This window comes from Dermochelys coriacea, chromosome 25, assembly GCF_009764565.3.
Source record: "Dermochelys coriacea isolate rDerCor1 chromosome 25, rDerCor1.pri.v4, whole genome shotgun sequence".
NCBI classification, from domain to species: domain Eukaryota; kingdom Metazoa; phylum Chordata; order Testudines; family Dermochelyidae; genus Dermochelys; species Dermochelys coriacea.
In genome coordinates, this window is record NC_050092.1 from 3,193,442 (window position 1) to 3,215,988 (window position 22,547).

The following is a 22,547-nucleotide window of genomic DNA, read 5'->3' on the forward strand; positions in this document are numbered from 1 at the left end:
AATGCCAGGCAACCGACCTGCATGGGAAGGCTGCACTGGGGGCATATGAGGTCCTGGGACCTGCTCTGGCCGGGGAGCGCTGGCTGAGTCCCCCACTTCCTGGGGGAGGTAGTGCAGGGAACAGCACAGGGCTGGGGAAGGCAAGCAGCTGCTCAGTGTCCCTATCAGCCGGCAGAGCATGCCCTAGCTCCAGACTCAGATGGAGGGAGCCCTGGGACCTCCCAGAGTCAGGGTTCATCTAGCCCCAGAGGCCACCAGCAGCCAGATGCTGGAACCCATGGCTAAGGCTAGGAGCTTTGTGGGGGTGTCTGGCTCAGTGATAGACGCTGTGTTTAGTGAGCGCCACTCCCTGGCATGCATCATCTCAGGATGGGCTTTTAGGACCAGCTGTCTGTCCTGTATGCGCAGAGATGGCGCCCCATCGGGCTGACGAGGAAAGCCGGCTGCTGCACAAACAGCGCACTGAGCTGGAGAGGGGGCAGTTAGCCCAGCTGAGATGTGCCAGCTGCCTGCAGCCTGGCTTAATTCGGTTCCTGTGCAGTGAGGTGGGAGCACAGGTACGCTGCTGCCCTCCTCTGAGAGCATCAGCAGCAGCACAGCGGATGCTTCCTCACGGCTGCCCTGCATTTCATTCGCCAGCCCCCTCTACTGAGGCTCGGAACAGAGCCAAGTCCACCACCTCTTCCCCGCCCCCACCCCCCATGGGGGAATACAGAGACAACAGGGGCTAGTGAAAAGGATTCCTTTATTACAAACAAAGGCAGAGCTATTTATAGCACCTGCCAGGGTGTCTTGCCTGATAACTCACAGTGGGCAGAGCTGCACTTGCCAGGGACGCTGGCACATTGGCGTCACGGCAGGCAGCTAGGACAGGGCTGAGACCTGGGCTCTGCCGACAGACGCGGAGGAGCGTTAAAGTCTAGGATGTGGCAGAGGCTGTGAGTCTAGGAGAACAGCTCAGGCCGGCTGCTAGCCAGCCAGCAGCACGGTGCCCTGAGCCTTGTGTTCAGGAAGATTAAAACCAAACAGCCCTGCTCTGGAGGAGGGGGTGTGCAGGAGGGAGCCAACCCCGAGTCAGAAGGGACGAGGGCTCCTCTCACCAGCCCGGGGTGGAAAGGGGACGATGCAGCTTGACAGGCACTTCCCAGAAGGCAGCTCAGTGGTGTAGAATGAGGAATCCTGGAAACCGTTGTGGCTACAGGTCCGTAGCTGGGCCCCAGTCATAGCCTTCGTCCTCATCAGAGTCGTAGGCCCGGGCCTGCGTAAACTTCTTTTTCAGAGCGTTGTGTTCGTACTCCCTGCAGGGCAGCAAGATGCCACGTCATGCCCTGGCTGGAGAGCGGGGGAAGGGACAGCAGCTGCAGAACACCGCCCCCCCGGGCTACTCGGGCCCAGCACCCAGTTCACCCTGCCTCGTCCTGCTCTCCCGGGGCCAGGCGGGAGCAGCCTCTCTGGGACAATCTGCAGAGCTAGGCACCACTGCCCAAGGGTGTGCCATCCTCTCAGACCCAGGGCAGGAGGAGCCAGCCTTCCTCCTGACTCCTGGGGCAGAGGGCGCTTTGCTTTGGCTGAACCTGACTGCAGTTCAGACACAGGGTCAGCCTGGCACCAAGTGGGGAGTGAAACCCCCCTAGGTGCAATTGGCCCTGCCATGCAGAAGGGCTCCCTGGCCTTGGGCCTACACTCAGATCAGAGGGGCAGAGTGAGCAGCCAGTCTCTGGGTAGAAGAGCTCACAGTGGCCCACAGACCATGGCTTGTTTGGGTTCAGAACTGGCCCTGGATGACATTCCCCTCCCTGCCGCTGAGCCTGTGCGGAGCCCACAGACCTCACCCGAAGGATGGGAAGGTTAGAGGAATCCAGTGACTTGCCTTAACTCCCTCACAGCTGGATTCAGGCGGCAGCCACAGACCCAGCAAGCAGAACTGGTGTCCTGGCAAGGGTGCCAGCTGTTCGGTTTTGGACCAGAATGCCCGGTCGGAAAGGGCCCCGGGCGGCTCCAGACAGCACCGCTGACCAGGCCGTTAAAAGTCGGGTTGGCAGCGCAGCAGGGCTAAGGCAGCTCCCTGCCTGTTGTGACTCCGTGTGGCGCCTTGAAGCAGCGGCATGTCCCCGCTCTGGCTCCGACGCGTAGGGGCAGCCAGGGGACTCTGCACGCTGCCCCCGCCCCAAGCCCTAGTGCTGCAGCTCCCGTGGGCTGGGAACCATGGCTAATGGGAGCTGCAGGCGCGGCACCTGCAGATGAGGCAGCGCACAGAGCCACCTGGCTGCACCTCCTCATAGGAACCGGAGAGGGGACATGCCACTGCTTCTGGGAGCTGCTTGAGGTAAGCAACGCCCGGAGCCTGCACCCCTGAGCCCTCTCCCACACCCCAACCCACTGCCCCAGTCCTGATCCCTTTCACGCCCTCCGAACCCCTCAGTCCCAGCCCAGAGAACTCTCCTACACCCCAAACCCCTCATCCTCAGCCCCACCCCAAAGCCTGCACCACCAGCTCACGCCCCTGTGCCCCAGCCCTGATTCCCCTCCCACCCTCCGAACCCCTCAGTCACAGCCCCACCCCACAGCCAGAGCCCTCTGTACCCCAATCCCCTGGCCCAGCCCAGAGTCCCCTCCCACAATCTGAAACCCTCAGCCCTAGCCCAGAGTCCCCTCATGCACCTCAAGTCCCTCATCCCTGGCCCCCCACCCCCAGCTGGAGCCCTGCCCTTCCCTCCCCTCTCCTCCCCACCCCGCATCGCATCCCCTGCCCCAGCCGGAGCCCTTACCGCTCCACACACTCCAACCCTCTGCCCCAGCCCCCTCCTGCACCCTGAACCCCTCATTTCTGGTCCCAGCCTGAAGCCTGCACCTGGAGCTGGGGGAAGGGGTGGGGCCTCAGAGGAGGGGTGGGGCAGGGGTGGGGCAAGGGTGTTCAGTTTTGTGCAAGTAGAAAGTTGGCAACCCTAGTCCTGGTAGGAAGGATGCTCCGAGCACGTAATTCACCCCCCAGCCCCCTCACTTCTCATATCATGCCTGCTGGGGCAGGAGAGACGAGGCTGCTGGTACCTGATGCTGCTATAATCCTGTCTCCACTGGCCCGGAGGCTGCTGGTCTCCATCCTATTGGAATCAGAAGGAAGTGGTTAGAGGCTGGAGAGCTGAGTGCTCCAGATGTGCGACGTGTGATGCACCGCGTGCTGTGTGCGCGCGACGTTTTGTGTGTGACATGCAACGCGCAAAGTACTGTGTGTGCCATGTGCGACGTGTCGTGTGCGTTGTGTGCTGTCTTTCGTGTTGTGTTATGTGCAGTCTTGTGTGCTGCATGTGTCAGTGTCGTGTTTCCTGTTGCGTGTGTCTGTCGTGTGTCGGTGTCGTGTTGTGTGTGTGTGTGTGTGTGTCAGTGTCATGTTTCGTGTTGTGTGTCACGTTTCGTGTGTCGGTGTTGTGATGCGTGTGTTAGTGGCGTTTTGTGTTTCCTGTTTCGTGTTGCGTGTCGGTGTCGTGTTTCGGGTGTGTGTGTTGGTGTTATGTTGCGTGTCCCATTGTGAGTGTGTGTGTCGGTGTCGTGTTGCGTGGGTGTCGTGTTGCGGGTGTGGCAGTGTTGTGATGCATGTTGTGTGTCGGTGTCATGTCATGTGGCGGTGTCATGTTTAGTGTTGCATGTGTGTCGGTGTCATGTTTTGTGTTCCGTGTGTCGGTGGCATGTTGCGTGTTGCATGTGTTTTTTCGCATTTCATGTATAGTGTGTGTCTTGTGTGTGCGTTTCGTATTGTGTGTGTCTGTCGTTTTGCTTGTCTGTGGTGTGTTGCATGTTGCATGTGGCAGTTTTCATGTTTCGCATTTTGTGTTGCATGTTTTGTGTGTCGATGTCGTGTGTTGGTGTTGTGGTCGTGTTTCCTGTTTTGTGTTGCGTGTGTCAGTTTCGTGTTCCCCGTTTCGTGTTGTGTGTATTGTTTTGTTTCGTGTTGCGCATTTGTGTGTTTCATGTGTCAGTGTCAGGTTTTGGTATCGTGTTTCGTTTCGCATGTCCATGTCAGTGTCGTGTTGCATGTGTCGGTTTCATGTTTCGCATTTTGTGTTGCGTGTCGGTATCGGGTTTCATGTGTCTTTTGTGTTTCCTGTTTCGTGCTGCGTGTGTGTGTCGGTGTCATGTCACGTGCTGCGTGTGTGTGTCGGTGTCGTGTCACGTGTCGTGTGTTTCATGTTGCATGTCTGTCATGTTGCGGGTGGGTGTCATGTCGCGTGTCGTGTTGGTGTCATGTGATGCGTGTTGCGTGTCACAGTGGCGTGTCAGTGTTGTGTTGGTTGCATGTGTCGGTGTTGCATGTTGCGTGTGACGGTGTCACGTTGCGTGTTGCATGTGTCGTGTCTGTTTCATAGCGTGTTGCGTGTGGCGTGTGTCATGTCATGTTGCATGTTTCGTGTTGTGTGTGTCGGTGTCATTTTGCTTGTTGGTGTGTTGCATGTGTTGGTTTCGTGTTTCGCATATTGTGTTGCATGTTTCGTGTGTTGGTGCCATGTTAGTGTCGTGTTTAGTGTTGTGTGTGTCGGTTTCATGTTTCCTGTTTCGTGTATCGTGTTGTGTTTTGTTTTGTGTTGCGTGTTGCATGTGTGTGTTTCGTGTGTCGGTATCATGTTTCGTTTGTCTTTTGTGTTGCGTGTCGGTGTCGTGTTTTGTGTTTCCTGTTTTGTGTTGTGTGTGTGTGTCATGTTGCGTGTGTTGTTGGTTGTGTCGGTGTCTGTGTTGCGTGTGTTGTGTTGCATGTCGCATGTGTGTGTCGGTGGTGTGTTTCCTATTGCACGTGTGTGGTCTTGTGTGTCATGTGACGTCTGTCGTGTTGTGTTATGTGCCGTCTTGTGTGTCGTGTGTCAGCTTCATGTTTCGTGTCGGTGTCGTGTTTCATGGTGCATGTGTGTGTCGGTGTCATGTTTTGTCGGTGTTGTGTTGCATGTTGGTGTTGTGTTTCGTGTGTGTGTCGGTGTCATTTCGTGTTTCAGTGATGTTTCCTATTGCGTGCGTGTGTGGCGGTGTTGTGTGTGTTTTGTGTGTCTGTGTGCCATCATGCGACATGTCGTGGTGTGTTTTGTGTGCCATCTTGTGTGTCGTGTGTCTGTGTCATGTTGCATGTTGGTGTCATTTTTCGTGTTGTGTGTGTGTGTGTGTGTTGGTGTTATGTTGCATGTCTGTCGTGTTGGTGTCGTGTTTCTTGTTGCTTGTGTGTGTGTGTCGGTGTTGTGTTGCATGGGTGTGGGTGTTGTGTTGTGTATGTGTGTCGGTGTAGTGTTTAATGTTTTGAGTCGTTGTCGTGATGCAGGTTCCATGTGTGTATGCATATGTCCGTGTCGCGTTGTGTGTTTCATGTTGTGTGTCGGTGTCACGGTGGGTGTCATGTTGCGTGTCGGTGTCATTGCCTGTTGTGTGTTGGTGTCGTGTCATGGTGTTGTGTTGCGTGTGTCAGTGTCGTGTTGCGTGTTTCGTGTTGCTTGTGTGTGTGGGTGTCGGTGTCGTGTTGTGTGCGTGGGTGTCGTGTTTCCTATTGTGTGTGTTGGCGTCGTGAGTGATTTTTGTGTGTCTGTATGCCATTGTGTGTCGTGTGTGATGTGTTGTGTGTGTGTGTGTGTGTGTGTGTGTGTGTGTGTGTGGTGTGTTGTGTGCCATTTTGTGTCTGTGAGGTGTCGTGTCATGTTTCATGTTGCGTGTGTCTGTTTTGTGTTGCGTGTGTGTGGGTGTTTCGTGTGTTGGTGTCGTGTCGTGTGTGTTTTGGTGTTGTGTTGCGTGTCTGTCGGTGTCGTGTTTCCTATTGTGTGTGTGTGCGCGCGCGCATCGTGTGACATCTTGTGTCGTGTGTTGGTTTCGTGTGTGTCAGTATCGTGTTGCGTGTTTCATGTTGGTGTCATGTGTCGGTGTCGTGATGCGTGTGTCTGTCGTGTCGTTGCGTGTGTCGGTGTCATGTAGCGTGTGGGTGTCGTGTTTCCTGTCTTGTCTGTCATGTTGCCTGTTGCATGTCGGTGTCGGGTGTGTCTGTGTCATGTTGCATGTTTCGTGTTGCGTTTGTTGGTGTCATGTTGCGTGTCTGTCTGTCGTGTTGTGAGTGTGTGTGTGTGTGTGTTGGTGTCAGTGTCGTGTTGCGTGTTGGTGTGTGTGTCGTGTTTCCTAGTGCGTGCGTGCGTGTCGTGTTTCCTTGTGTGTGTGTGTGTGTGTGTGTGTGTGTGTGTCTTGTGTGTGATGTTTTGTGTGCCATCTTGTGTGTCGTGTTTGTGACGTATTGTGTTCCATTTTGTGTGTCGTGTGAGGTGTTTGTGTGTCGGCTCCACGGTCAGAGAGGCAGCACCAGCCCTCAAGCCCACCAGCCCGGCTGCCTGCCCCAGGGAGAGTGCCCCCACCTACCCCTGGAACGGGCACCTCACAGCCAGAGCTGGGCCAGGCTCCCCTGCCCACCCTGGGCTTTGAAGAGGGGAGTTCAGCTGCCCTGGCGCTGCTGAGGCTGCTCACAATGGGACCCCTTGGTGCCCATTCTGATGGGGGTTAGCGCTGCCCTCTGCGACCAGGGCAGAGACCTCCCGTCCCCTTCCTCAGAAGCCACCAGCCAGGGCAACGTCGGACCCCTGCACCCCCTGGTGCCCTGCCCGTGCTGCTCTGCTCACCCCTGAGGCGGCATAGGCCAGAGACACCGCCGCATGCTCATCTGGGTTGTGGGGCTCGCCCGGCTCCACCGGCTCAGAGGACCGGGCCAGGGCTGTCTGGGCATAGTCATCCTCCAGCTCGTTGTCCATGTAGGCCCCCCCCTCGCCATCCGTGTCCTCGTAGTCGCTGTTGGCGCGGCTATCGCAGGTGAGGTCCCCTGTGCTAGTGGAGCGCTGCTGGTTCAGCAGGTCCAGACCCTCCTCTGGGGAGGCATCCACCTGCAGGGAGAGGAGATGGGGGTCACCTGGCAACAGGCCCAACGGGGCCCGCAGTGACCCATGGTGCTGCCCGAGGTGGGCGTCTGCACTGGCTCCATGGCGCTGGCGCACAGGTATCAGTCTCCCTCAGGCCCTGTATCTCAGCTGCCTTGCAGAGGAGCAGGGTGCCATGGGAGCCCCTCCATGTAGGTCTGAGGCACTATCCCCCCAGTGCACAGGGGGCTGCCCCAGCTGGCCTGGGCACTTGGGATCAGAGCTGTCTGACGCAGGGAATTAGCCAGGGCTGGCAGGCGGACTCCAATCCCAGCTCCCTGGCAGTTCAATGGGGCAGCGGGCCACCCCCAGGGGATGCCCCATTTCAGTCAGGGCAGGCAGGAGGGATCTGAGAAACACGGGGGCCTGGAGGAGCGAGAAGGCCTCTCTGGGTACCTGCTCCTCCGCTGTCCAGATAGGCCGGGCCTGCTGGGTGCGGATGATCTCCTTGAGGCTCTGGTACCAGGTGTTGGTGCTTCCGCCGAGGCTGATGGCGGCCGTGAAGAGGTAGCTGTAGTTCTTCTTCATCTTGACGGCCTGCGCGTAGAGGCGGCGGGAGCTCTTCTTGGAGTTGGGGGCAAGCCACTGGCGCATGGCCTTGATGCCCTGCCGGCTGTCGGGTTCACAGAACACCACCACTGGGTAGTACTGCATGTAGTTAAGCTGCTCCACCGCTGAGGGCGTGATGTCCAGCAGCGCATGCTTGTCCTGCGGGGCAGGAGAGGGGCTGGGTGAGGGTCCTGGGGGCGGGAAGGGAAACCTACCGCCTGGTTCCCCTGCCTCAGAACACCAGCCGGGAGGGGCTGGGCCGTCCACTGCCACAAGCATTGGAATACAGCTCTCTGGGCCCCCGCCCCCTTAGAAGGGGGATCCCCACTGCCCGGCCTCGCCCTCCACTTCCCGAGCAGCGGGCAGACACGGCAGGAGTCAGGGCATTGGGGTTGGATTCTTAGCTCTGCACTCACTCAGGCAAGAGGCCCTGTGGCCTGGGGTAACACATGCTTCCCAGCAGGCAGCCAGCGTGGGCGGGCTCAGCGGCCCTGGCTGGAAGAGGCTCGGGGAGGGCAGAGTAGCCCTCGCTAACCCTGGCCCCGCGGGGGCCTCACCTTCTCAGCGATCTGTCGCACCGAGTCCAGTTTGATGACCTTGGATGATGCCCCGTCGCGGGCCACGCTCTCTGGGGAACAAACACAACCCAGCATGGCAGACGGTGAGAGCGTCTCTAAGCCGGACCCTCTGATTGTCCCCAAGTGTCCCTGGCCCAGCTGTGCTGCTACTGATCCCAGGAGAGCTCCTCAGTCCAGCTGTTTGGCGTGGTGGGAAATGGCACGAGGGGCGCCAGGGCATTGCAGGGGGTGTGCACGAACAGGGGGGCAGGGCACAGGGCATCACAGGGGGTGTTCACAGATGGGGGGAGGGGCGGAGAGGGGCCCCAGGGCATTGCAGAGGGTGTGCACAGACGGGGGGGATGCAGAGAAGGCTCCTGATCTGTCTAGCTCAGGAGGAAGCCATCAGCAGTCTGGGCAGATGATGTTGCAAAGCAGCTGGCACATGGGGGGCGGAAGCGACAGACAGGCAGAGACACACACTGCGCATGGGAAATGTGGAGGCCCAGGATAAGAAAGCAGCTGGGATCAGGGCCACATCCCTGAAAGGGCCCCTGGGCTGCAGAGGCTCTCAGCATTAGCCATGGCTGGGTGCCTGAGAGAGAACACTTCAGCAGGCCATGTGGGTCCGCCAGCTCTTGCCCAGAGTACCCCCTCCTTACGCTGGCCGTGCACAGGAGCCCTGCAATCCACACATAGTATCCCAGGACAGGACCCCAGCCAGAACAGGGCCCGTCGGACGCTCCCAGCTGCACTTACGGGCGATTTCAAACTCGTCAGGCAGCTCTGCACTCAGCTTCTCCATGGCTATGTCAGAGATGGGCCCCAGCATCACGACTGGCCGTTTGAAGCTGGCTGCGGGGAGAAGAGAGGAGTTCAGTGAGCCGGGCACCACATGAAAACACAAGGTCTGACCCCATCTCCGCCACTGAAACGCTGCAGGCTCGGGCAGGCCCCCCGCCCCTGTGCCACCGTGACCTGTAACATGGGGGGACGGGCACTCTGCCTCCCAGGCTGGGCATAGATGGGCCCAGGGGATGGCTGCGAGCGGCAGGATCAGATACGCCAGAGGCCTCAGGCTGTCGGCTGCAGCATCCTAGCCAACCTACAGGGTCAGGGCCGCAGCCCAGCGTGCTCCCCGCTGCCGGCTGCACAAAGCTTGTGCACCACTGCTGCTTCTACTGATCCCTGCCTCGGATCCCAGGCCTCACAGCCTGTGGGAGGGGCCAGGGGCCGAGTCTGGAACTCCCGAGGGGCGAGCGACTGGCCCTTGGGTAGCCAAGGGGAGGAAGAATCATCAGCCTCATCCTTAGGCCCAGAGTCAGGCAGCTCAGCTTGGCTTTTGAGGAAGCTTCCCAGCCTCCACAAGGAGGGGTGTTTATCTGGCCGATGGTTGGCAGCTCCCATGAAGATACAAAGGGCAAGACACGCTGAGGAGCTGGCCCCAAGTGGTCTCCAGGCAGGGGACCTCCCCATCTCATCAGAGAACAGGCATGCAAAGCAGCTGCCCATGCATGGGCAGAGCCTGGGGCAACACCTCCCAGGGGACAGCCCAGCCCAGTGGGCCAACAGGAAGGAAGTGCAGGGCTCCCCTCACATGGACAGGCCAGCAGCAGCCAGCCTCCTCCAGCCAGGACAATCGTTCCCTCCCCCAGGCCTGAAGGATCAGCCCCCCAGCACCGCTCCCCTGGGACAGCCCCAGGCTGGCAGCCATGCCCACCTTCCCGCAGCACCACCCTCTCGTAGGGTGGATAGTGGCCTTGCTTGGTGAGAGCCGACAGGTCCTCACGGCTCTTCCGCAGGTTCTTCTTGGCCCCCCGCAGGCCCCGCAGCTTCCAGAACTCGGCCCGGGCCCCGGAGGAGCTGGCAACGGCGGTGGCCTTCAGGACGGACTCCAAGCTGGCAAACTGCTCAGCCCTGCACCAGAGGTGAGGCAGTGTCAGCATCGAGAGCCCCAAAGCATCTCGGGGCACCCCCGAACCAACCGCCTGACTGTCCCTGCTCCGGCACAACCAGTCTGTCCCACGGTCCAGGGCTGGTGAGCACCGCGAACCAGCACTGCAAACCAGGGTGCCTGGGATCCCCTCCAGGGGCCGATACCAACTCACCTCCTCCCTCGGTGCCCCCCTTTGCCGGTGGGAGGGGCTGGCAAGCAGCAGACACTGCGAGCGCTCAGTATCGTTACACAGACCATCCCAGGAGCTATGTGCCGGGGCAGAGAGAAGGTCTAAGCGGCACAGCCCCATGCAGCGAGACCCAGGGTGCATTTCCTTGCAGGGCACACGGTCTGGGTCACTGGATTTCCACATCTGCACAACAGGCCTCCAATTCCCTTCCTGAGCAATGGCCCAGCAGTGCTAGGGCGCGAGTCCTGCCCTATCTAACCTTGCAGGCATGGCAGGAGGATGCTGTGCCACAGCCCCTTCAATCCTAGGGTATCAGGCTGCCCTGCAAACAACCCCCACTGCCTCCCAGGAAGAAACCATTGTCCCCATTTCACAGATGGGTAAACTGGGGCAGAGACCTGGAACATGACTTGCTCTCAGGACACATGGCCACTTTGTGTCAGAGCCAAGATTCCCAGGGCTACCACTGGACCATGCTTCCTCCAACAAGAACAAGGCCATTCAGGGACAGAGCTTCCTCTCTCTGCCCCAGAAAAGCACGGGCCTCCCTCCGTGGTAGGGTGGGAGGCTGGCATGGGTCTGGGGCAGAGCAGCCCAGGACAGCATATGTGGGGCTGCAGGTTCTTGGTCCCATAGCAGCCACAGGCCCAAGCCCTGGCTGCCCAGGGCAGAAAGCTAGATTGATGACTTCCCGCCATGAGAGCATCATGGGCCCTGAGTAAACACCCTCAGGGCTCCCAGCTGCAGGTGCCTTGGGGTGGGAAGGTTATTGTGATCCACACTGGAGGACGTCCCCCCCCACAGCTCCCTTAATAGCTCCGCTGCCCTTTGCTCAGCCCCAGGGCTCACTGCCCCTGCTCTGAGACTCGTGCCAAGGACCCTGTCCCCCAGGGCCTGCCCTACCTGCTCCTGTTGGGGATGATTCCCTTGTCCAGTTCTTGCAGGTCCCTGCCCATGCGCACGGCCAGCCAGCTGCCCAGCTTGCCACGGTACATGGTGTCCAGAACATGGAAGACCTCGCCCCGTGTGAAGCTCAGCCCGGAGGGAGAGTCCTTCTCCAAGTCGAAGTGCGTGCGGATGTGGAACGAGTCCCTCACATTGGACTTGACCATCTTCCTGTAGACTGGGCAAGGCCAAGACAGGGCCTGTCAGGGAGAGGCGGCCAAAGAGGAGGGGGCATTTGGGGGCCAGCACACAGGGAAAATGCAGGAGAGACGGGTCGGCTGCATTTGTGCAGCACCTTTTACTGCCCAGGTCTCACAACCCCTGCAGAGAACCAGGGACTGTCTGCGTAGAGGGAACAGAGTCCCCCAGCGTGGCTCATGAAAAACAGGAGCCATCAGCAACACAACCGAGCTGGAAGGAAGGTGAACCCCCTCGCAACCATGAAAACTCTGGGAGTGTGAGCTCAGCATCCAAGGAGATGGGCAGAGCCCAGGCCAGAGCATTGGGCAGGATGGATTACCCCCCCATGAATGAAGGTCAGGGAGCAGGAGCGTGCAGGGCAGCAACCCCAACGTGTGTCACGTTGGGAACAAAAGCAAGTGGCCGGACGAAGCAGGAGGCAGCTCTGGTTGGGAGCTCGGCCAGCTCCACCCTGAAAAGGTACGGAGTAGATGGGGGAGTGGGACCCCTTAGAGAGATCAGGCACCAAGAGCCCAGACTATAACCCAGGCCTGGTTCAACCCAAGACAACAGTGATTTGCCATAGGGACATGTGGCTTTCCTTTGGGTCTCCCTACCGGCATAAGTGTGTGAGTGTAGCTACACCAGCCCTGCCCATGGGTTCAGATGGCTGTTCTGGTGTCACACAGATGCCATTTAGCTCACTGATGCCAGCCCTGTCTGACACTGGTGCAGCCCATCTGCACTGGAGGCTGGCATTGACGTAGCATCCCTGGCATGGTGGCTCACAGAGTAGCGTTTGGAGCAGGTATTGCAGCACTGGAGGATTTCTCTGGGATGCGGTCGAGGTCTGGGTTAACTCTCCCACCCACCTGTGCTCAGTCCAACAGGGTATGTGTCTGGGCCCGTCCAGCACAGCTGGGATCCTGGGCACTCTAGGGGAGCCAGAGTTCTGGGAAGTCCCAGGCTGGTCTTGTCTCCTGCCCAACTTCCCAGGGGAAAGAGGAGGAAACACACGTGGGCAGAGTCACACTGGGCTCCCAAGGGACAGATGCGGGTGCACATTGGCAGCTCAGTCACAGGCAAGGACTAGCCAGAGCCTGGAGTGGGACCTTAACACACAAGCCCCAGCAACCCTGCAGCTGCAGACTGGAGGCCAGTTGGTCACTTACTGTCCTGCTTGCGCTGGGTCAGTAGAACGACCTCCTCGCCCTGTGGCAGGGACAGCAGGTACTGCACGGCGTCCTCACGGGTCAGGCTCTGGAAGCTGGTATCGTTCACCTGCCAGAGATAAAAGGGCCTTAGCGCCGGCGTCCCCTGTCCATTCCTGGGTGGGAGCAGCACATGCCAAGGGGAAGGGCCTGCACGGGAAGGCCACATGAGGCTGTGGTGACAGCACTCAGGCACGGCAGGGCTGGGCTGTACAAGCCAGGCTAGTGCAGGGCTAATGGCTGGAGCCGAGGCCCAGAGTCAGGGCTCCTGGATGCTATTCCCAGCTCCATGACCTTGGTGCTTATGTTTCCCTGTCAGTCACACTGACTGCACAAGCAGGTTCAGAGGGAGATGTGGGGGGGCTATGTAGTCTGTGTATATAGCCTACAGGTGACTGTGTTGTGGGTCTCCCCCTAGGCCAACCCACAGAGGCTGAGCCGTTACAGGGCCAAGGCTCCATCGCTCCAGTTGCAGTGGTTTGTGGTTTTAGCTCCGGGAGCTCCCCGGTTCAATCCCTGGGCTGCCAGCTGAGATGGTGGCCATTGCACATTAACACGGGGACTCTTCAAGGACAGCAGGGGGCCTGGATGCCTGGGGAAGAGCACAGACGTGCTCTGCGTATTCTGGACATGCAGCAGGTGGCACTTTCTCAATGTTGGACTGCCAGAGGGTGTGACAGCTCCTGGGCGAGCACCTGGAAGTGCTCACAGCCAGGAGAAGCACGCTCCTGGCTGGGGCAGGCTGGAAGGAGGGGACTGGACTGGAGGTTGGGAGAAGCATTTCCCATGTTCTCTCCCAGGATTAGCTTCCAGCAGGGTCGCTCCTGGCACTCCATTTGTGGGTGACTCTCCACACAGGGCTACTGGGAGCGAGGGGTTTGGGAGGCTAGAGACGGTCACATCATATAACAAAGTGAGAGCTTGGGATGTCCCAACCCATAGAGAGCTGAGCCAGGAAACAATCCCAAGATTTTGGGCTCCCCTGCACTTCCTGGGCTCAGCTACTTCCCAATAACAGTAAGAGCCACACTGGACAAGGACCTGTGGGGGAGGGATAGCTCAGTGGTTTGAGCATTGGCCTGCTAAACCCAAGGTTGTGAGTTCAATCCTTGAGGGGGCCATTTAGGTATCTGGGGCAAAAACAGGAGGTTGGTCCTGCTTTGAGCAGGGGGCTGGACTAAATGACCTCCTGAGGTCCCTTCCAACCCAGATATCCTGTGATTCTGTGACCCCCGCTTTGCGCAGGGAGGGTCGGTGACACAGCAGCACTTTCATTCCAGACGCTCCCCCTTATTTGCGGTGGTACCTGCAGAACTTGGTCCCCCTCTTTGATCCCCTGGCTGTCCGCGGGGCTCCCCTCCTGCACACCTGCCACAAAGATGCCCACGTCATTGCCACCAGCCAGCCGTAGCCCGATGCTCTTGGCCTTCACAAACCGCACGATCTTGGCGTCCGGGCTGTACCTGCAACCAGGAAGAACCGCAGTGTGAGCTTGGAGCAGCAGAGTCAGCGCTGCCGTCAGGGCAGACGGGTTCCAGCAGCTCATCATCCACAGCCAGCATGGGAGAGCTCAAGGGCACTTAACCACCACAAACAAGAGCCTAAGGTTGCCCTTAGCTCCTCCTACCTGCCCCGCTCCGAGCTAGCTCCATTGAGCCCCATGAGCTCACTCCGTGTTGAGAGCCCTCCCCTTTGGCTTCAGAGCTCTTCTTAAAGCCCAGCTATTTCCCCTGGCCATTCCCATTGCCCCCCCCCCCCCGACAGCCCACTGCTGTGTGGCTTCTCCGCAGGCTGTCGCCAGGACTGTGCTGTGTCTGGGCAGGGCCCTGTTCTGTCTGCACAGCCCCATGACCTCCGCAATACCCGCACCTAGACACGGCTCCTTCCCCAGCTAGCCAGGGGGTCTCCAGGTTACCAGCACATGGCAGCAGCTTACCCATCCTCCTCGCTGGCTCTGGCTGCAGGGTGGCCATAGGAGATGCTGTAGGCATTCTCCTCAGCAGGTTCTTGGGGATCTGCAATGGGAGAGGGTGCGGTAAGGTGGAGCAGCCCTGGACATTCAAGCTGCTTTGAGGGCTGCAGGGACTTGGCTGGGGCAGGGGGGTTGGAAACAGGGAGTATTAGGAGCTTCTCAAGAGCAAAGAGCCCATTTACTGTCTGAGTATGGTGTGTGGCCCAGTGCTCCAGAGATGGCTGATGAAGATGGGGATGTCCATGCTGCTGCCCTCAGAGTGGCAGGCAGCACCGCCAGAGAGCAGCGCGCCCTTCTGCAGGGGCTCGAGAGCACAGGACGCTGCAGGGGAGAGATGCATGCGGGCCATCAGGGTGCCCGAGCCTACACCAGGCAGCTGCCAGAACACAGCAGCTTGCCCAGCCCAGCTGGGAGCTCGGTCCACGGCGTCTGTTCAGAGCCAGGATCATCAGCCTGGCCTCCAGTCTGGGAAGTCAGTGCTGGTGAACGGCCCCTACCGACAGCCTCGGAGACTGATGGCCTCTGCTTCACCACAGAACAGAGAGCGGTTGGGTAGGTTCCCCCCCCCCCAGCTGCCACCCGCCCCCACTCCCCCCAAAGTATCTTTGCCCGTGCCCTGGAGAGGCCTCCTCTCCAGACAAGCGAGGAGATCAGTTTCCAGGGCCCCATTCAGTCCTGGCCCCTCTGCTTAGCTGGACAGCCAGACTTCCAGTGACTCCTAACCACACTGGTGGTTCCTGCCATGAAGACACCTGAGTGCCAGGAACCAGATCATAGAATCAGAGAATCTCAGGGTTGGAAGGGACCTCAGGAGGTATCCCTGCTCAAAGCTGGACCAACCACAACTAAATCATCCCAGCCAGGGCTTTGTCAAGCCGGGCCTTAGAAACCTCTAAGGATGGAGATTCCACCACCTCCCTAGGGAACCCATTCCAGTGCTTCACCACCCTCCTAGTGAAATAGCGTTTCCTAATATCCAACCTAGACCTCCCGCATTGCGACCATTGCTCCTGATTCTTGATACCTCAGCCCATTCCCAATATGCAGTCGGTCACGATCCTGCTGGGCAGGGCATGAACCAGCAGCCTGCAGAGGAGAGGCTGTGCAGGCCCAGTTTCAAGAGCAGGGCAGGCTGGACTTAGCCTCGAGGCTCCTTGCCTCGCCCGGAGGAGACCCAATAGCCAGGACTCACCTGGGAGAGGAGCATCGTTCTGTACTGCGACTGCTGGCTCCCTGCTGAGCTGTCTCCCCTCCCTAGAGCAAAAAGAGATGATGAGAGTTAAGCAGGACTGCTGCTGCTCCTCCGTTTGTGGGACAGGGAAGGAGGCCCTGGTCCCATTCAGAGAGCCCTTTCTCACAGCTCCAAAAAGCAGCAGACCCTTGCCTGAGAGAGCTAGGCTGAAGGCATGGGAACATCCCGGGACTCACACTCTTTGGGCTGCCTGGTTCTTCCCTGCTCCTGGAGCTCCCCTTCACGCCATAGCAAGTGCATGGGAGGCGGGGGGAACAGAGCTAAGGGGACTTGAGATGCTCAGTGGTGATGCCAGCCGGAGCAGCATGCTGCAGCTGGGCTGCCTGCAGTGCTTGTGGGGTTAGGGCCCCGTTGTACTGGGCACTGCACACACTGCGAGCACATTGCACACTGCATGTGCACACACTCCTGCGCCAAGATACGTGCAGTCTATGCAGTAGGGCCTGGCTCTTCACCAGCAGGCAGCCCACTCTGCCAGGAAGGGCTGTTCTCTGGGGCACAGGCCCTGCTCGGCTCTGCACTGGGAGAGCTCCGATGGCTCACATCACCCAGTCTCCTCTCAGACAAGCCACAGACCAGCTGCCAGCTGGATCAGGCAGGGAGATGCCCATGCCGCTCCTGCCATCTCCTCCCAAGTGTCATCACCTGCCTCGCTCTGCTCCCTGAGCCCACACAGAGGCACCTGCTCCAGCCCCTCCCTCATCCACCAAGGAGCCCTTAGAGAGGCACCATCCCCAGGGGCTGTCCTGGCAGGGTAGAGACCAGTGACTGCCAAGCAGTGTAATCATTGCTTGGACTGTAGGTTTCCCCCTGGATGGCCCCGTGCTGCCGTTCTCTGGAGCCATGAAGTCAGAGGCTCCCGACAGTTACATGATGGGACCCAACTGACAGACTCCCCGGGAACTCCACTTAGGCTGCTCCAGCTGGAGAGGGAACATTACCTAGAAAACCGGACAAGGTTTGCGGTGCAGGTCCAAGATGGGAAGGTCACCTTTAAACTAAACTCATTGCCCAGCTCCACATAACCTTACTGACGGCACCACTCGGCTCTGGCTCCTGGGCCCTGCGAGGACTCATACATCAGCGTTAATCCATGTTACAGAGGGGACAGGCAGAGAGCAGCCACCGAGCCAATCAGCGTCTGAGCAGTGTTGATCCACACCCAAACCGGGGCTGTCTCTCGGGTCTGATGGTGTCTCAGGACAAGCTGGCTGCTGGGGAACACAGCCGGAGCAGAAGGGGAGCAGCCCCTCCACCAAGAGTGGCAGAGCGAGGGTCTGATGACTCGAAGGATTGAGGGGGAAGAGGAAGTGGCTTACGATAGCAAGTTCGTCCTGGAGGCCTCTGGGGCCCGCTGGGGGCTCTGTGCTGGGGGCGGGTGGGACAGTTCGGAGCCAATGTCGGAGATGTCTAGAGCACAAAGGGGGGAGATAAAACAGTGCAACAGCCGCTCACACGCTAGAGCCAGGCACGCCAGGGCAGAGGTTCATTTCCCTCCTCAGCTCTATGGCAGTGACAGGGCGCATGACCCACTGGGTGATCGGGGTCTGAGGAAGGAGTGGAGGACTCTTGCCATCTCATGCAGTGAGACAACAACAGATCGGAAGCAACAGACCAAGCACTCAGAGCCCACAGCCCTGCCATTCGCTGGAGAACACCAGCGAGTCTGCCACGTGCGGCTCCACTGCTGACTTCCCCAGACGCCCAGTGGCAGCGCCTGGCTTCTCCCTCCAGCTTGCCCAGGATAGCTGCAGCTACTCGAGGAGTAGATCTGGCACAAACCCAGCCCTCGCCGGACTGGCGGGCACCGAGCACACTGCATAGGCTGTGTCACTGGAGGACTCTGCCTTTTGCAGAGGCTCCCAAACAGTAATTACCCTTCAAAGTCCAACAGCCATCTGGGTCTCTTGCTTGGGGCCAACGACCTTCCAAATGGCTGAGCACCATGGCAATTAGGTCACCGTGACCTTTGAATTCAGACAGCAACTAGATACTCGTTACTGTCCTGGTGTGTTCTCCCCCCTCCCCAGCACTGAATACAGCACTGCCAGGTCGCCTGTACCCAAGTCAGCCAGAGAACACGTGTGTCCTGGCTCCTTCCACCTGGAGGCTCCCCGGGGCCCTCATGACTCCGCTCACCGTCCAGCTGTGAGCTGTTGCTATCGCTGTCCCTCACTTGGGGGATGTTGACCAGGAACTGCCGGTTGTCCCGGAACACGAGCAGCCTCAGCGTCCCCTCTGACCTTTCAATCAGCCTGCGGGTGTCAGCCAGAGACATATTCTCGCTGGTGACACCATTAATCTAATCAGAGGAGCAGAGAGAGGGGGCGGAGGATTACAGAGCTGCCTGCCAAGCACCATGCTCAGGGGGAGGCTGCAGCCTTCCCTGTGCCTGGGCACAGCCGAGAGCAGAGGTGTAGCGAAAATGAGCCTATAGACCAGAGTAAACCCAGATCCACTACCCCCCTGCAGTTAATCTAGAGATCCATGCTGGGGAGTGCGGTGCTGAGTCAGTCACATAAGCCAAACACTTCCACATGCCAGCCAGTGTGCCTCATATCAGAGCACCCAACGGTAGGGGTGGGACTGTTGATTTAACGGGGCAGGGCCAAGGCTGGCTCTGGTGCCCATAGCTACCCTGCTGGAATCAGGGAAAGACATTCCTTTGGACAATGCAGGCAGGTAGGAAGCCCAGCAAATCCACATGGGTATTGGGACAAGGAGTTTAATCATGCTGTGTACACATACAGGTTCAACAGCGAGGATCAGCAGGCATGTTAACAACAATACTCACCACTACTACAGAGAGGGGTTTTCATCCAGAGATTTCAAATCACTTCACAACCGCAGTGGGAAATATCATTAGCTCTTAGGTAAATGGGAAGCTGAGCTGGGAAGGAGGTATGTGGTTGGAGTGTGAGCACACACACACACACACACACACACACACACACACACGCTTGCTCTCCCTCTGTCCCCAAACCAGCTGCTGATGGTTGGGCGGAAGGATCTCTCACCACACAAAGACCTCTGACTATGTACATAAGAACGGCCATACTGGGTCAGACTAAAGGTCCATCTAGCCCAATATCCAGTCTTCTGACAGTGGTCAATGCCAGGTGCCCCAGAGGGAATGAACAGAACAGGTAATCATCAAGTGATCCATCCCCTGTCACCCATTCCCAGCTTCTGAACAGAAGTGAGAACGTTTAGAAAGTTCTTCAGACAAGCAGCACCTCCTGATGTGCCCAGCCTTTGAAACACACTTGCAAATCGAGTTTAATTATAGTTCATAGAATCACAGAATCTCAGGGTTGGAAGGGACCTCAGGAGGTCATCTGGTCCAACCTCCTGCTCAAAGCAGGACCAATCCCCAACTAACTCATCCCAGCCAGGGCTTTGTCAAGCCTGACCTTAAAAACCTCTAAGGAAGGAGATTCCACCACCTCCCTAGGTAACGCATTCCAGTGTTTCACCACCCTCCTAGTGAAAAAGTTTTTCCTAATATCCAACCTAAACCTCCCCCACTGCAACTTAAGACCATTATTCCTTGTTCTGTCATCTGGTACCACTGAGAACAGTCTAGATCCATCCTCTTTGGAACCCCCTTTCAGGTAGTTGAAAGCAGCTATCAAATCCCCCCTCATTCTTCTCTTCCGCAGACTAAACAAACCCAGTTCCCTCAGCCTTTCCTCATAAGTCAGGTGTTCCAGTCCCCTAATCATTTTTCTTGCCTGCCGCTGGACGCTTTCCAACTTTTCCACATCCTTCTTGTAGTGTGGGGCCCAAAACTGGACACAGTACTCCAGATGAGGCCTCACCAATGTCAAATAGAGGGGAATAATCACTTCCCTCAATCTGCTGACAATGCCCCTACTTATACAGCCCAAAAGGCCATTGGCATTCTTGGCAACAAGGGCACACTGTTGACTCATATCCAGCTTCTTGTCCACTGTAACCCCTAGGTCCTTTTCTGCAGAACTGCTGCCGAGCCATTCAGTCCCTAGTCTGTAGCGGTGCATGGGATTCTTCCATCCTAAGACTCTGCACTTGTCCTTGTTGAACCTCATCAGATTTCTTTTGGCCCAATCCTCGAATTTGTTTAGGGCCCTCTGTATCCTATCCCTACCCTCCAGCGTATCTACCTCTCCTCCCAGTTTAGTGTCATCTGCAAACTTGCTGAGGGTGCAATCCATTCCATCATCCAGATCATTAATGAAGATATTGAACAAAACCGGCCCCAGGACCGACCCTTGGGGCACTCCACTTGATACCGGCTGCCAACTAGACATGGAGCCATTGATCACTACCTGTTGAGCCCGACAATCTAGCCAGCTTTCTATCCACCTTATTGTCCATTCATTCAGCCCATACTTCTTTAACTTACTGGCAAGAATACTGTGGAAGACCATGTCAAAAGCTTTGCTAAAGTCAAGGAACAACACGTCCATTGCTTTCCCCTCATCCACAGAGCCAGTTATCTCGTCATAGAAGGCAATTAGATTAGTCAGGCATGACTTGCCCTTGGTGAATCCATGCTGACTGTTCCTGATCACTTTCCTCTCCTCTAAGTGCTTCAGAATTGATTCCTTGAGGACTGTTGTGTGTTCTGACCCTCTTGCCAGTGTCTCTTGAACAAATCCACTTTGGCTTCTGTATTTTTATGCATTAAAAAATAAATTACACCCTTCCCCCCACACACACAAAGCTGCAGTGGTGTCCTCATTTGTAGAGATCAGGTTATGTACAAGTCTGGCTGGGAGGGGGCAAGGACCATTAAATAAACTGGTTAGTAAAACATTGACCTCGACTAGCTCTGCTGAGATAAAACCCATCTGTGCCTTTTCTCCACTAAGTAACTCCACCTTAAACACACACCTTGTCTGCAGTGAAGACAAAGCCCCAGTCATTTTAGTTCCAGGTTTTGCACAGACAAGGCCAGAGGGTTGCTTTGGCCAGGGGAAAGGATCGTAGATTGGGTTCTTTGTGTGCACTTGTCTTTCACTGTAAAAGATCAGCACTCACCTCTGTTCAGGTTTTCAGGGGCCAAACTCCACCCTGGGGCAGGCAGGCCACCGCAATCCCCATTTGCGTGAATGCTCAGTACATCTAGACAGTATGTTGCAGGCTCTGATGGCAGCTCTGTGGCTAACCCTGCCTCAGGCCCTTCCTTTTAACTATCTCCTTCTGATCCCTCTGGGATACTTTTTTGAATGAAGTATTTGAAAATTATCAAATTTGGCATGTTTTGAATTTTCTATGGTAATTTTGGGTTTTAATAAGGTAGTTGTTTTCAGGCTGGGACATACACACATGTACACAGTACCATATCAACTCTAGTGGGTTAGGAGCAGATACATAGTGATGCTGGTACAAGCCCCTAGTGCAGGTGCAGTTACTCTGGCATTGAGACGCACATAGCAATAAACTAGACTAGCTACTGCATCCACACTAGGGGCTGTGCCGTTAACTACCTCCCAACCTGAGCCCAAACAGTTCTGTCGGTAAAGACTATCTAGTCCCCAAAACAAAGAAACCCTCCAAAAACACCCAAACTCACAAAGCTTGCTCCAGGTGTTCAGACAGGGGATGTGTCTTTTTTTGGAGCCCTATGGGTTCCAAGCCATGGTGCAGACTCCACAGAATGCACCACACAGCAAGGAATTCATGCCATTTAGTCAACGGGGCTGTCACCACAGACACGTAGGCCTGGAAGGGCCCTCGAGTGGACATCTAGTTTAGTCCCCTGCACCAAGGCAGGGCCAATTATCTAGACCATCTCTGACAGGTGTTTGTCCAACCAGCTCTTCAAAACCTCCAGTGATGGAGATTCCACAACCTTCTTAGGTAGTTTGTTTCAGTGCTTAACTACCCTGACAGTTAGGAACTTTTTCCTAATGTCCAACCTAAACTTCCCTTGCTGCAATTTAAGCCCTATCCTCAGTGGATGAGGAGAACAATTTATCGTTCTCCTCTTCAGAGCAACCTTTTACAGACTTGAAGACTATGTCTCTCCTCGGTCTTCTCTTCTCCAGATTACACAAACCCAACTTTTTCCAATCTTTCCTCATAGGTTGTGTTTTCTAGACCTTTCATCATTTTTGCTGCTCTCTTCTGGACTTTCTCCAATGTCCCCCGCTTTCCTAAGATGTGGGGCCCAGAGCTGGACACAGTATTCCAGATGAGGTCTTAGATGAAAAAAACATCTAACATCAGTGAGCAAAACCAAGGCTGCCCAGAGCAAAGCATTGAAAACAGCAGAGGTGTCTGCGCAGAACAATTACCATGACAGAGTTTTGAGCACAGCATTATAACAGGAGGTTTTGAGCATGAAAGTACTCACAAGAGCAAGTGTCCATCATGACAAAGGCTAGACAGAAGGTTTAAGAGGCTCCTCTGAAGTCCTCTTTGGAGATCCAACAACATACAGGCTTTGTCTGGGTTAAGACAGATCATGTTAGCTAGCCTGATCTAATGAACGTGACCTAATAACCCCCCGGTTAAGTCCCAGTCTAGACAAAGCCACAATGGCCAAACCAGCAACCAGAGAGGTGATAAAATACCTGCTCTTGCAGAGGCAAGGGCTTGGGAGAGAAAGATCAGGAGAACGAAAGGGCAAGATGAACCACGAGAGCAGGTGCAATAGCTCAGCTCCGTGCTGGCTCCGATAGGCTCCATGCTCATGTCCCAGAATGGCAGGTCTGACCCCAAGGCTGAACGGTTACAATGGGGCTGGAGTGGAGCTGTGAGCTCAGCCACCTGCTCCTCAGCGGAGGAGAACTGGGATCTAGTAGCTGCCTCCCTTTGTTCTGTTGGGAGCACAGGAGGAGAGTCTCAG

General features: G+C 56.9%; 1 protein-coding gene across 2 annotated transcripts in view; it reads right to left on the reverse strand.

Moving 5' to 3' along the window:
• Positions 1–142: 142 nt before the first annotated feature.
• The window catches only part of TJP3 (tight junction protein 3), a 61,225-nt gene continuing 38,820 nt past the window's right edge, over positions 143–22,547 (reverse strand). The window contains exons 7-20 of one of the 2 annotated variants that reach the window (XM_038383876.1): positions 17,849–18,011; positions 17,029–17,119; positions 15,650–15,711; positions 14,422–14,500; positions 13,792–13,948; positions 12,447–12,555; positions 11,053–11,272; positions 9,744–9,940; positions 8,783–8,878; positions 8,024–8,094; positions 7,314–7,625; positions 6,627–6,884; positions 3,049–3,101; positions 143–1,298 (exon numbers count right to left, since the gene is read on the reverse strand). In XM_038383876.1, coding sequence (XP_038239804.1) covers positions 1,196–1,298; positions 3,049–3,101; positions 6,627–6,884; positions 7,314–7,625; positions 8,024–8,094; positions 8,783–8,878; positions 9,744–9,940; positions 11,053–11,272; positions 12,447–12,555; positions 13,792–13,948; positions 14,422–14,500; positions 15,650–15,711; positions 17,029–17,119; positions 17,849–18,011 — 1,971 coding nt within the window. In that variant the 3' untranslated portion in view covers positions 143–1,195. The remainder of the gene's footprint in view (positions 1,299–3,048; positions 3,102–6,626; positions 6,885–7,313; positions 7,626–8,023; positions 8,095–8,782; positions 8,879–9,743; positions 9,941–11,052; positions 11,273–12,446; positions 12,556–13,791; positions 13,949–14,421; positions 14,501–15,649; positions 15,712–17,028; positions 17,120–17,848; positions 18,012–22,547) is intronic. The other variant, XM_038383877.2, reaches the window with a different exon arrangement.